This window comes from Argiope bruennichi, chromosome 6 (assembly GCF_947563725.1).
Source record: "Argiope bruennichi chromosome 6, qqArgBrue1.1, whole genome shotgun sequence".
NCBI lineage: Eukaryota > Metazoa > Arthropoda > Arachnida > Araneae > Araneidae > Argiope > Argiope bruennichi.
The window spans coordinates 128718810-128731337 of record NC_079156.1 but is presented as its reverse complement, the minus strand read 5'-3'; the positions used below and the strand labels follow the sequence as shown (position 1 = coordinate 128731337).

At 28.2% G+C, this 12528-nt stretch overlaps 1 protein-coding gene across 1 annotated transcript in view; it reads left to right on the top strand.

The window, feature by feature from the left end:
• The first annotated feature begins 1475 nt into the window (after positions 1 to 1475).
• The window catches only part of LOC129971124 (mechanosensory protein 2-like), a 116062-nt gene continuing 105009 nt past the window's right edge, over positions 1476 to 12528 (top strand). The window contains exon 1 of the mRNA XM_056084618.1: positions 1476 to 1541. Coding sequence (XP_055940593.1) covers positions 1514 to 1541 — 28 coding nt within the window. The 5' untranslated portion in view covers positions 1476 to 1513. The remainder of the gene's footprint in view (positions 1542 to 12528) is intronic.

Sequence of the window (12528 nt, the reverse complement as noted above, 5' to 3'; positions counted from 1 at the left end):
CTTTTTTGGTGTAGCTGTTCCGTATGTCATCTGTTAATAAAATGTTAACGAAATTTTTTAACTTTTGTGACTGAATTTTTTGAATTTTAAATCGAAAATGCGGGTAAAGGAGAGGTACAGAGAAAATTGAACAGATTTCAAAAATATGTGAATAAAATAAAATAAAACCTCCAAAAAACAATGAAATAACTAATTGTCCAAAACAGAAGAAAGACATAAAAGAGTACAAATAATATAAACGGAAGCTGATTTTGATATTTTGTTAGGGCTAAGCAGCGCATATTATGACCCGTTTTTTTAATAATAGTGATAACATAATTTCCCATTTCAGAACATTTTTAACATGTTAATGATTTATTTTAAGTTAATAAATTATTGTTTTATTAACTTTTTAAAAACGAATGTTCTTTTATTCATCTATTATGACTTCGATTTTCTACGTTTGAAGATAGTGTTATTGAAATAGATGTTCAGTTTTATAAATATTCTAATAACTAAGTAAACATAAAAAATATGTAGAAAACTGGCCAATGATAGATGTAATAATATTATCCTAATATTTTATTTTTCATAATAATTTTTATAAACTTATCTTTTGGTAATTAGGAAAATAAAGTTTTTGAATTATGCCTGTTACCCTATCTCAGCATAGAGATCCTAGGTAGTTATCTATTCTGTCTGGTTGGAATTTTAACAATGTATATAAATTACTATTATTGTAATTATTTTTCTTTTAGGTTGATTCATCCAATTTGGTCATAGTAAGAAATCCTATTTGATATAGAACGAAAGTTAGGAGGAATAACTCTTCAGAGGTTAATTTTAAATAAATAAATTTAGTTTTGTTATTTAATATAATATATATTTTAAATATAAAAATAAAATATAATATATATATTATATATATATTTAATATATATAATATATATATTAAATATATATATATTTTAAATATAAAATATATTTAAATTAAATATTAAATAAAAATGATCAGATTGTGACATTTGATTCACATTCGGTACATTTTTTTAACCACTCCCCCCAAAAAAAATCAGAATGAGATATAAAAAATGAATAAGTAATGCATAGAGCAAGAATTAAAAATTTGTTTATTTATCCTTTAATAAATTGATATTTTTAAATAAGAACAAATAACTTAAAAACGAAATCGTCTACTTTTCCCCAACTCGGACGAGCAGTCGAATTTGGGTTAATTCTAACTTTTCCGGGACATCTGGTCACTTTATTTCAACCCAAGCACGTTTCCTGAAACATTTTGTTCTAAAATACAGAAGAATTCGGAAGAGGGAGGGTCTAAAAGTTTTTCCTCTTCCCCAATATGTTTCTCTGTTCTCCTTTTGGAATCCGCCTCTTAGTTAAAGAAGCGTTGGTTTAAATGAAACCTAACAAAAACGCTTGGAGTGGAAGATGTCTGGAGCAATCACGAGACGGCGCCACTTGCCCCATCGATCGGCCTCTTCCCGCAGAAGCCCCGGCTGACCGGAGCTCAGACATGGACGCTGATCAACGGGATCTCAAAGGTGAGAGCTCTCTTTTCCTTCTCTCGCAACGCCCCCCGGATTCCGGGGTATGCACGATGGCTCCTTATTCCTCTGGACAAAAGGGTATCATCTTATTTGGGCGAGATGTCTATTTTCTAACTGATACAATATATCCAAAGGGGTTGCAGCAAGCTTATGGCGCTTCAAGGTCCAAATCTCAGCCCCAGCATCCAAAATTGCGTCGACCCCGTGAGAGGATGACTCATTAGAAACATTCATCAACAAACTGAAAAGTTTTGAACTAAAACTCCTTGAAAAAGGGTCAAATGTAGAAAAAGATATTTGGACTGTCAAGGAGCTTTTAAATCAAAATATAGTAATTTTTTAATTTGTTTGCATAATATTTTAAAGTGTAAGCATCTTGCGTGGTATTATGAAAAAAAAAAAAAAATCCGAATGTTATATGACGCAACAAAGTATTAGCTGAAATCGTTTGCAAGAAAAATAATATTTTAATTACGCTAATATCTGACATACATGCCTTTTATTATCTTTTTATCTTACTTTATCGAAAGTTAGTTTGAATTTCGTGGGATGAACTTTGTGTTGTTAAACACCTAAACAAAGACATGACGTCATCGTTTCGCTCACGACCACTTTATATTTAATGAAATAAATTAGTTGTAATATGGCTTATCTTTTATTCATTTTACTCTCATAAAATTGTTCAATTCATTTTGAGAAATGGCAAATCTCTGTTTATCACCTCTTTAAACTTCTGAAACGGTGTATCAAATTTGTTTCAAAAATAGCCCACTTTCTTTCTTAACTGTCGCTTTCTTTTGCACATGTATAAACGTGTTTTGTTGTTGACGTGTTTCTTGTTGTTTTCTTTTTATTTCTTAATACGGTGGTCTAGTGAGTATTTTCCTACTGAATTAAGAAAAGAATTAAAGAATTTAATTATATTTTTAAAAAATTTGAACTCAGTTATACATATTAATTAATATTGAAATTTTAATTCATTTTTCAAAAAAATTCATTGCCACAAAAATATTCAAATAATTTTTTTATTGTTTCGTTGGAGTTTACCTACTTGATGCATTCAAAAATATTTAGCTTATGAATTTTATCCGTAGACTTCACAAATGTGAACTTGTTATAATTTTTCGAATTAAAAGTTTTTTTCCTTATATTGAATGACACAAGAAACATATAAAAATTCACTTTGGAAGTCAAAGAAAGCTTATTTTTTAAAAATTGTCTAATTTGTGGGTTAAATTACATTTATACATTATTATTTAAAATCCAGTTTAGAATGTGTAGTAGTTATGATGCAGACCTACTCGGTGTAGTTCGTTCACATTCTTTAGATTCTTGTGAAGTCAAGATCTATCCGAAGTCAGACCGTTGATAAAACGAGATATAAAAGAATATTTTTAGTGCTTATTCGACACCTATTGCTTTCGTATACAAATTAAAATTGTTATACAGCAACGGGTGAGCGCTTTATAGCGATTAAATCTTGCATCAAAGAAGCGGGTGAGCGTTTACAACGATTAAGTCTTGTGTCCAAGTAGCGGGTGAAGGCTTTACAGCGATTAAGTCTTGCATTAAAATAGCGGATGAGCGTTTGTAGCGATTAAGGTAACCGACTACGTTCGAAGCAATATTTTTGAAAAATTGGATTTTTTAAAAACTATTTATGGTTTTTAGATGCATTGTCAATTATAAACACTATATATACAAAAAAAAATTGTTTGGAAATATAATATATTTGAGAAATAGGAAAATTTGTAGTAAATTTTAATGAAATTTAACCTAAATGGTTAACACGCTACACAAAATTGTAATGCAGCTATCCTATTTTTCTTTGTACACAAATTATAGAATATAATGATGAATAAAATGAACCAAAACCTACGAAACATTTTGAGTTGCAAAGAAATTATGGGTAAAAATATACGTATATATACATTTTTTCCATAAATTTACAACTTAATATTTCTAAAAACACCTATAAATGAAAAAGTATTTCACCAACAATAAAACTTTTGGTTCATTTCATTGCCCACAGTATTTAAAACACACGCTGACATTTTTTTGTAAATACCTCTATTATTTTTTGAGACAGTTTTAACGGTAGATAATTTTTATAAAAATTAAAGTTTGAGAAAATCGAAGTTAAAGAAAAATTTTAGCTAAAAAATTGTATAAAATTCTCCTGGATGATAGATCAGACCTTCCAAGACCTTTTCCAAGAAAATACTATTTTGGAAAGAGGAAAGCCTGAACTACAAGAAATAATAATAAAAGAAGAATTCGCCAATGTGGTCGAAAACCAGTGTTTTTAACGTAGTCGGATACTTTAAGTCTGTATCCAATTAGTGGGTGAGACCTTTATAGTGATTAAGTGTTGCATTAAAGTAGCGGGTGAGCGTTTTATAGTGATCAAGTCTTGCAGCAAAGTAGTGGGTGAACATTTTGTAACGATTAAGTCTTGTATCGAAATTGGGGGTGAGGCGCAGCATAATAATTAAATCTTGCATAAAAATTAAAGAATAATTGTGATCAATGCTAATGTTTGATTCCAAGTTTCGGTGTTTTGTTTTTATTTTATGCCAAATGCTAAACGGAAATTCATTCTGTTTGAAAATATACAAGATAAAAAAATTTCATCTAATAGAACTAATTAACTATCGCATAAAAAACCATCGGGAATGGTCTGTCCAAACATTTCTCACATACTTTTCAATCCCTTTCCTCTACATAACATTAGGGATCATAAGGAAGGTGGCGTATTCCTTGCATAACATTGGTGAAAGATAGTTACGAAATATAGATTTTTTCACATGAATTAGTATTTTTACTGAATCTATCGCAAAAAATATTTATCTTGAATGCCTTTGTTCCGGCCGATTGATACCAAAATATGTCACAAATTTACAGTCGTAGACGCAAGACACCATACCATGTTTTATTGTTGTAACATTTATAAGTTTCGCGCTTTTATACATCGAAAGCGCATACCGATAGACAGTAAACGGCTGGATGAATTTGGTTCAAAATTTGACAAATTTCTATATTTTGAATAAATCTGTGAACCAAATTTTGTTTATCTGACTCTTTGTGTTTTGTTGTTATCGAGTTCACTTATATTAGAACAGCCAGGTAGTCAAATTTTCTTATGGATGGATTTCTTAAAAAAATTTGATAGAAGTTAAAAATTTGGTTGCAGTTCCATATGCCAAATTTCAGGGATATAGATCAAAGTGTTTTTGAATTATAGTGTTCCCAGACAGACAGAAGGACATAAAGCCAAAAAATGTGTTTTTCGTACCCTGGTAGGTCTGAAATGCGGAGATTTATTTAATCTAGAATTCAAATATTTAGCGATTACAATTCCTATTTATTCTTTACTTCCTCTATATTTCATATACCAGAATCAAATTCATAAGTTTTTTTTTTTTTTAATTTTTAGAATTAACTCGCGAGGAAAAAAACTGCAACACCAAGTAACGGCGATTAAGCGAAATAAGAGTAGTTTAGCAACATTTTGCTGTCAGATGTCTTATAGAAAATTGACTGACTTTATTTATGATTTTCACATATAAATAAATTGATCATTGTTTTCTAAAACTGAAAAAAATTAATGAAAAACAATGTTTTAAAAACAGACTACGCTAGCATATTAAGCAGTCTCAATATTTTTATTTTATCTATTTCCAATTTTTCAATCTATATATCAATTTTTTTTAAAAATTATCACTAGATGGTGCAATTGGTGCAGAATCAAAATTCAATTTACTTAATGGACAATTATTAATTAAGTTCTAAAAGTATTAAACTAGAGTATTTTCATGGAAAAGCACGCATACAAATTTCAAAATTTGTCCTATCATTCTATATATTGCTTTCAGATGCTCCTGAAACCGAAAAATGTGTTGTTTACTTAGACTCATTTGTTTTATAGAATCCCTCTTATAAAAGATTGGGAAGTAAAAAGGGCAAGAGTGCGAAAAAAAATATGCTATTGTATAAACATTCATACAAACGTGTGAATGTCTGAATGAGAATTTTTGATCTAGATAAACAAGAAGGTAATTCTCGAAATAGAATTATTATTTCTCTTCTGAAATAGCATGTTTAAGCTTTAGATTCGAAAATAGAAAATATTTAAAAACATGTAAAACACAATTGTGGATATTTTCAGAATGAACCAATTTCACTTATAGTAAATAGACCCGAGGAAGAAAAATGAAATAGATTACGAAAATGTTTTTAAATAGATTTAATAAAAATAGCGTTTAAAAACCCATTTTTGTTAGCTTAGTAAAAAAAAAAAAGATTTCTGTTTTATAACTACTTTTTAGAAAACTTTTTAGTGTTGACTATATACTTCATTTGTGAAAACATTAGGGAATCTAAAGTCACTTTTTTTCACAAATCCATTATCAGATGGTGCCACAAGTACCGAATCAAAATTTAATGAAATTCCTCGACTAACTGGTAGATAATTTTTATCAACCTTTCGCAAATGTAAAATGAATGTAAAACTTTAGCACATCTGGAAATAAGCATAAAATTGATTAAATAAGTACATGTTTACAAACAAGAAACTACTTAATTTAACTATTCGAAAATTGGTTTAAAAAAGACAGATTTTTAGAGATCGCATATTAAATTTTATTCGTTAAATTTCCAACGTTTCTTTATTATAGTATTCACAGACTGACATAACTTCAAAAATAGTTTCTTTTTGTCTCAGAAAGATCTTAAAAGTGAGGACCCATCACCTTCTCAAGTCCAAATATTTTGTGACTGCAATATTTTGGATGTTTTGTAATACGAAAAAATTAGAGACAAAAAAAAAAATGTGCAATGAATGGGAGATTCTATTATAATTGTTTTCAGAATATGCTTTCGGTTGACATGCAAGAGATTTGGTTGTTTAATACATATGCAAAATCAAATTTCATCACACGTTTTAAATGACACTTTTAAGAGGGAGTGTCTGAAAAAGCAGAAGATATTTTTGACATTTTAAATGAAAGCTATAATGAAAATAATTCATTTGACACAGAACTTGGAATAAATGGTTCAAGCTTGTATTCAAGGCCACAATAAATGAAACTTTAAAAAAATCTAGCAAAAAGAAGCCTCCTGCAAGCTGCTATTTATTTTAAAAAAATGATTGATAATGCATCTTGATATATGGCCTTAAAATGAAGTAATAATAAAATTAAAATTATCTTTTGAAAAAACAGATAAGGATTACAAAATTTTCTTACGTCACGTACTCCTATTTTTGTCCCAAGTGAAAATTCAACGAAGGGAAAGTTCGTTAAAAACGGCACTAATGACGACGAGCGTTCATGCGATTTTCTTAATTACCATCATTATCTCTTAAGCGGAGTTGTGACAACGGAAATTAGGCGACTTTCTGACTCTCAAATGAAACAAGTTTTATTTTTGTACATTTTTTAAATTTCATCCATGCTTAAAATAATCTTAGAATATGCTAAATAACTTTCGCCTTAGTGGTAGAAAGGAACTGGATTTGAAATGTATGATAATGATGTATTAAAAATAATTAATATTAGTAGAAAAGTATTAAAAATATTAATGTTAATTTAATGGGAGTTTTCCAAAATAAATATGGATTATTTTTTTCTTAAGAAAAATTAAGGCGTTTTCGACAGGTAAAATTATTGAACTTCCAGCTGCGAATAAAGGAGATTTTTTTCACATGTAAATTTTGTATTTGATGGAAAAATTAGAGTTTATAGAATGAATGATTTATTTTAGGTATAAAACAGCGAAAACATATTTTTTTCTTATAATATTTGTTTTTTAATTTCGAATCGAATATGTGCTGTGATGAAATAATTTCCAAGTTCATAATTACAAAAAAGTGTCCTCAGAAAAAATAAATATGAGTAAAATCACTCCAAAGTTAGCATAATATCTGAGCATACGTTTAAATATTACAGCGAACTTATTTGGATTTAAATACCCTAAAAATAAAATTATAAAAAAATGCAGGATGTTTAACTTGGAAATTTAAAAAAATATGTGATATTTTACATGATAAATAGCCTTTAAAATTTAATACTATTGCGCAGAAAAAAAATAAAAATTGGTTTAACAGATGTAAAATATTTGTAAATATTGTTGTATAATGGTTCGTGTTATTGTAATTAATGGAATGTGCCCTATGAGTAATGAAATTTGAAAGGGAAAAAGAAACATGTTTCGGGAAAAAGGCAAAAAACTTTTTATACCATAGAAGCTCCAGTTAGATTCACTGTTAAAAGGTAATTTATAAACTTTTGATTTTTCAAATCTATACAAATTATAAAATTCTTTAATAAGTGAAATGACCTAAATTTTATTAGATTGAAATTGAAAAATCATTTTTTTTGAAGTTACAAATGTATTCTTAATTATAGTTTGAATGAAAAACAAAAGCCTTTGAAATAATTTAAGTCAACAATACAAAGCTTTCATTTTTTTAAATATCTAATGTGCAATTTATATAAATAAGTAAAGTAAAGCAAAATAATTAAAAACATTAATTTTAAACCAATTAATATATTTTTTACCATAAATTATACTCATTTTTCAAATTACACAAAATAATATTATGACAAGATAATACATTTTAATAACAATACGGCATCTTTATGGTATTTGTGTACTTATTTGTTTGAAAAATTTGTAAAAATTAATTTTAAAATTATTTATAAATTGTAGTAATTATAATGTATAAATGTAGTGTTAAAGCTACAATGATAAAAGTAACTTTTTCTTTTAAAGTTTAGTTTTAAATTGTAACAAATGAAAATTTCAACTATGAAATTCTAAAATGGTCTTATCATAATTACTTTGTATCCGAATAATACAGTACCATTACATTAATTATTGTTACCTTAACTCGTTCAATTAATAAATACTTTTCAATTTCAATTTTCATTTAAAATTTTAAAATTCATTTTTTAAATAAATTCTTTGACCATTTAATAAAGATTTTAATTCATGTACTGTTTATTTTCTAATGTACGAAAATTGGCAGTTGGCAGTATATTAAGGCATTTTTTTCCTCCTTTATATACAGCATAAAACTAGGAGCATATTATCAATCTTAATTAAATGCATCGAGAAAATGCTGTCGAAAATGCTAAATTTGGTCTACTTGGCAGTTTATTTTAGCTATCTGAAACAAACAAGCAAATAGAAACTGCTCGATTTCATTCGACTTAGGAGAAACAAAAACCAATAAAACTAACTCGCGATTTATAAAACGGTAGTAACAATGAACATATTTAACCCTTTAAAGGGTCATTTTTTTTCTAGTCATGGTATATTAAAATATTTTTAGGATTGAGATTGTCATAAGAAAAGTGATTCATTTAACTTATTTGATAAGTTTAATTTGATTAATTAATTAATTTGTTTGATTAATAATTAAGTAACAAATCAAAACATGGAATTTTGTGCAAGATAAGGAACTGAAGCATCTAAGTTTCTGTCTTATTGAAAAATGCGTTAGAGCTTATCCCAATCAATGTAACTTCCTTCGAATATTGATACATTTGGTGGGAAGCATACTTTCCACGGCCCTTGAAAGGGTTAAAAGAAGTGCATAAAATCAGATTACACTATCTTTCCCAAAAATGATGCATGAAGGAGAGCATTCAACTTCGAATTGGCTACGCTTATATAGGCCATTACAAGCATTTCGTGAATACTACAATTGTACAATAAAAACTCTAGGGTTATTTTCAGAGTTTTATTTTTTAAATATTAACTAATAGAAGTTTTAATTTAACAACAATATAAATTATTCGAACTATTACACGGAATTATAATTAAATTATTTATGGTGACATCTCTCCAAACGAAAGCAACTAAAATTAAATAATTAAAACACTGTCTTTTAAGGAATTAAATTATCTTTCAAATTATATAAAATGTTTTCTGAAATCATTTTATTTCTGCCTGAATTTTTAAATAAAAACATACGCCCAGGGGTTATTAATCAACCCATAGCATTCAAGGTATCGATCAACATCGAGAGAATCACACACTATACTTTGCGCTCATAACAATATATAACTATGACCCTACAGTATAGAAGACATAGATAAACCAACTATTTTGGAAAAAAAAGACTGCTGTTAATTTAGAAACATTTTTCAAAAGTTATAGAAATTGCTTCTGCCCCATTTTGTAAAATATAGTGGAACCTCGACTAACAAGCATAATTCTTTCCCGATTTTTACTCGTAATGTGAAACATTCATTAAATGAAACATTTTTTTTTCTAAAGAAATCAATATAAAACAGGACAATGCTTTCCATTTGGGGAAAAAAAAATAAGCCAACAAATTCATAATAATGCAATTATTTTTTATAATGTATCCTTTTTATTTAGAAGAAAGCTCTTTGAAAAGATTTGTCTGTGTCCACGCTTCAAAATTTGGCAAAAATTAGAATAGCATTACCGTTAAATGAATTTGCAGCGTACGAAGTTACAATCTTATTAGGGTAATGTTTCTCAATGATACATGTAATCTTCTTTATTTCACTAGAAGGTTGTTGCTCTATTCATTCTATTACTTCGTGTCTCTCTTGACCAAATCCCATCCACAGTTTTACAGTTGTAACATAAAATGCAGCTCCATAAGTTCTACTGAAGTTCTGGTCATGTTCTTCCACCAGCTCATTGTTGCTCTCTGTGCAACGTTACTATCCCCATTAAACTTATAATCATGGCTTGAAACGCAATATGGTTGATTAAGACTTTATAGGCATTTGCTCGACCTTCTCGGAATCGCATTCGACAACGCTATCCGGTAAAATCTTCTTCCATGCTAAAATAAGGGACCTCTTTAAGCAAACGCTTAACATAGACTGATGATATCAATCATTCTTCAGAATTTATTTCGCGAAACATCGTTAAGCAAAACATTTTTTACAATGAGATTTTCTCATTATGCAAATCGCTCATTAAGAGATGTGCTTGTTAACCGAGGTTTCTCTATGTTTCATAACAAAACACATTATTATTGCCTCAGAAACAGAGGGTTGTGGTTAAAAACAACATCAATTTAAAGAGATTAGTTGTCTGTCTCAAAAGCTCATCATTTGGTGGAAAACTAAGCTTAGTTATGCCTCAGAACTAGATATTTATCTTGGAACTGGATAAATTTTGAGTTGAAAACAAAAAATATGAGTGATGCGGTGATGCATAAACGCATCACTCATATTTTTGGTTTTTAACTCAAAATTTATAACTAAAAGACGGGTATTTTAACAAAATGGTTATTTTTTATTTCAATGTCCTAATATATAATTAAAGTCGTTTTAAAAATGACATAAATAATAAAACCAACGTGAAAACGAATTTATTAATTTCACTACTTGAATTTTAGAAGAAACTAAACAACATGACTCATAACAACATAGCATAAATTCAAGAAAAAGCGTTTTTAAAAAATATTTTATATTTTAGTCAGCTAACTAAACACAACTAGAAAAATTAAATACAATTCTAGAAAAATTAAACTGTACAAACGCATTTAATTGCAAAATCTTTCAGAATAACAAAATATTTAGACTTTGAAGAATTTTATAATATTTTATTCCTTATAAATCAGAATCTTTATAATTTTTAAAAGTTTTTTTCAACTAAGAGTTATGTAATAGAAATTGTAATAAATTCCAGAATAATTTTTTGTCAAGTTATTAAAATACTTGGATTTTTTTACACAAAGAAGGGATTATAGTTACGAAAAATGTCAATTCACAACAATATTTCACATTAGAAATATTTTAAAAATAAATAATAAATAAAAAAATAATAATTCTATAAATATTTCTATTTTGATAATTCTAGAAAGTACTGTAACCGTTAGTAAATTCGACAGCGAATTGAAATGCATCCCCAATATTATATCCTTTTAACAAGTTACCAAAAGACAATTTTTCATAAATATGGCTGTTTGTCTTTTCGAAAATAATTATAATTAAAAAATGCTACAAATTTGAATAAAGAAATGTAGTATGTGACTTTTAAACTAAATTTTATATAAAATTCGTTAACAAGAACTCTTTGTATTTACCTGCTGTTATGCATGCGAAGAAACATTTCGAAAACACAACGAATAAGTTGGATTGAATTTAGCTTAGGCTGCATCGTTTTATTTTCAGCTCTCTATGACATGCAAGACCAAAACCTGCCAAAGATTTAACCGTCTGTCAGTATAGCTATTTGTGCACATACGAATGCGATGATATTGCGTAAGATCCTGAAATTTTATTCGTAAAACACCCATTAACTGATGACGCCGATAGGAATCTTGGCAATTTCTAGTTGTGAGGCGGTTCTAGTTCACTTGAAAGGCGTTGTGTATCAAGGACATGTTCCTGACATTCCTACTTTAAAAGATCAAATAACGTTACATGTCAGATGATCAAAGGCAGATATGATGCTAGTCACCGTCGAAACCCTCACATGCAATTATTGGAACATCAAGTTGGTGGTCAGCTTGAGCCAAATTTGTAAGTTGCTATAATAAACGTTTTTCATTGGTATTTGGTGTGTTGCTATTTACTGTTTCTTGGTATTGGCAGTTATGTATTCTTTTTCCACACATTATGCGCTTTCAGTGCCAAGATTTCCTCTATCGGCGTTTTTTGGTACTAATTTTTTTTTCTTGATGAATTGAAACCGCATACTTTAATGTGTATGGTGGCCATATTTTGCAACATTTCGTTCAATCCATAACACGCTACAAGACTCCGAACACCTCCTGTTATTTCTTGATCACCCTGTACTTATTATTGAGGATTAAGACTAGTTCTATTAAAAACAAGGCTATTTTAATTTTCAATAAGAATAAAAAAATTCGATTAATTTAACTTCTTCTATTCCATAGAAATTGATTGTAAAAAAAATTAATCCAGTCATAACTATCTTAGAAAATGGCTCATTTATAAACGCCAAAAATGGTTCATTCATA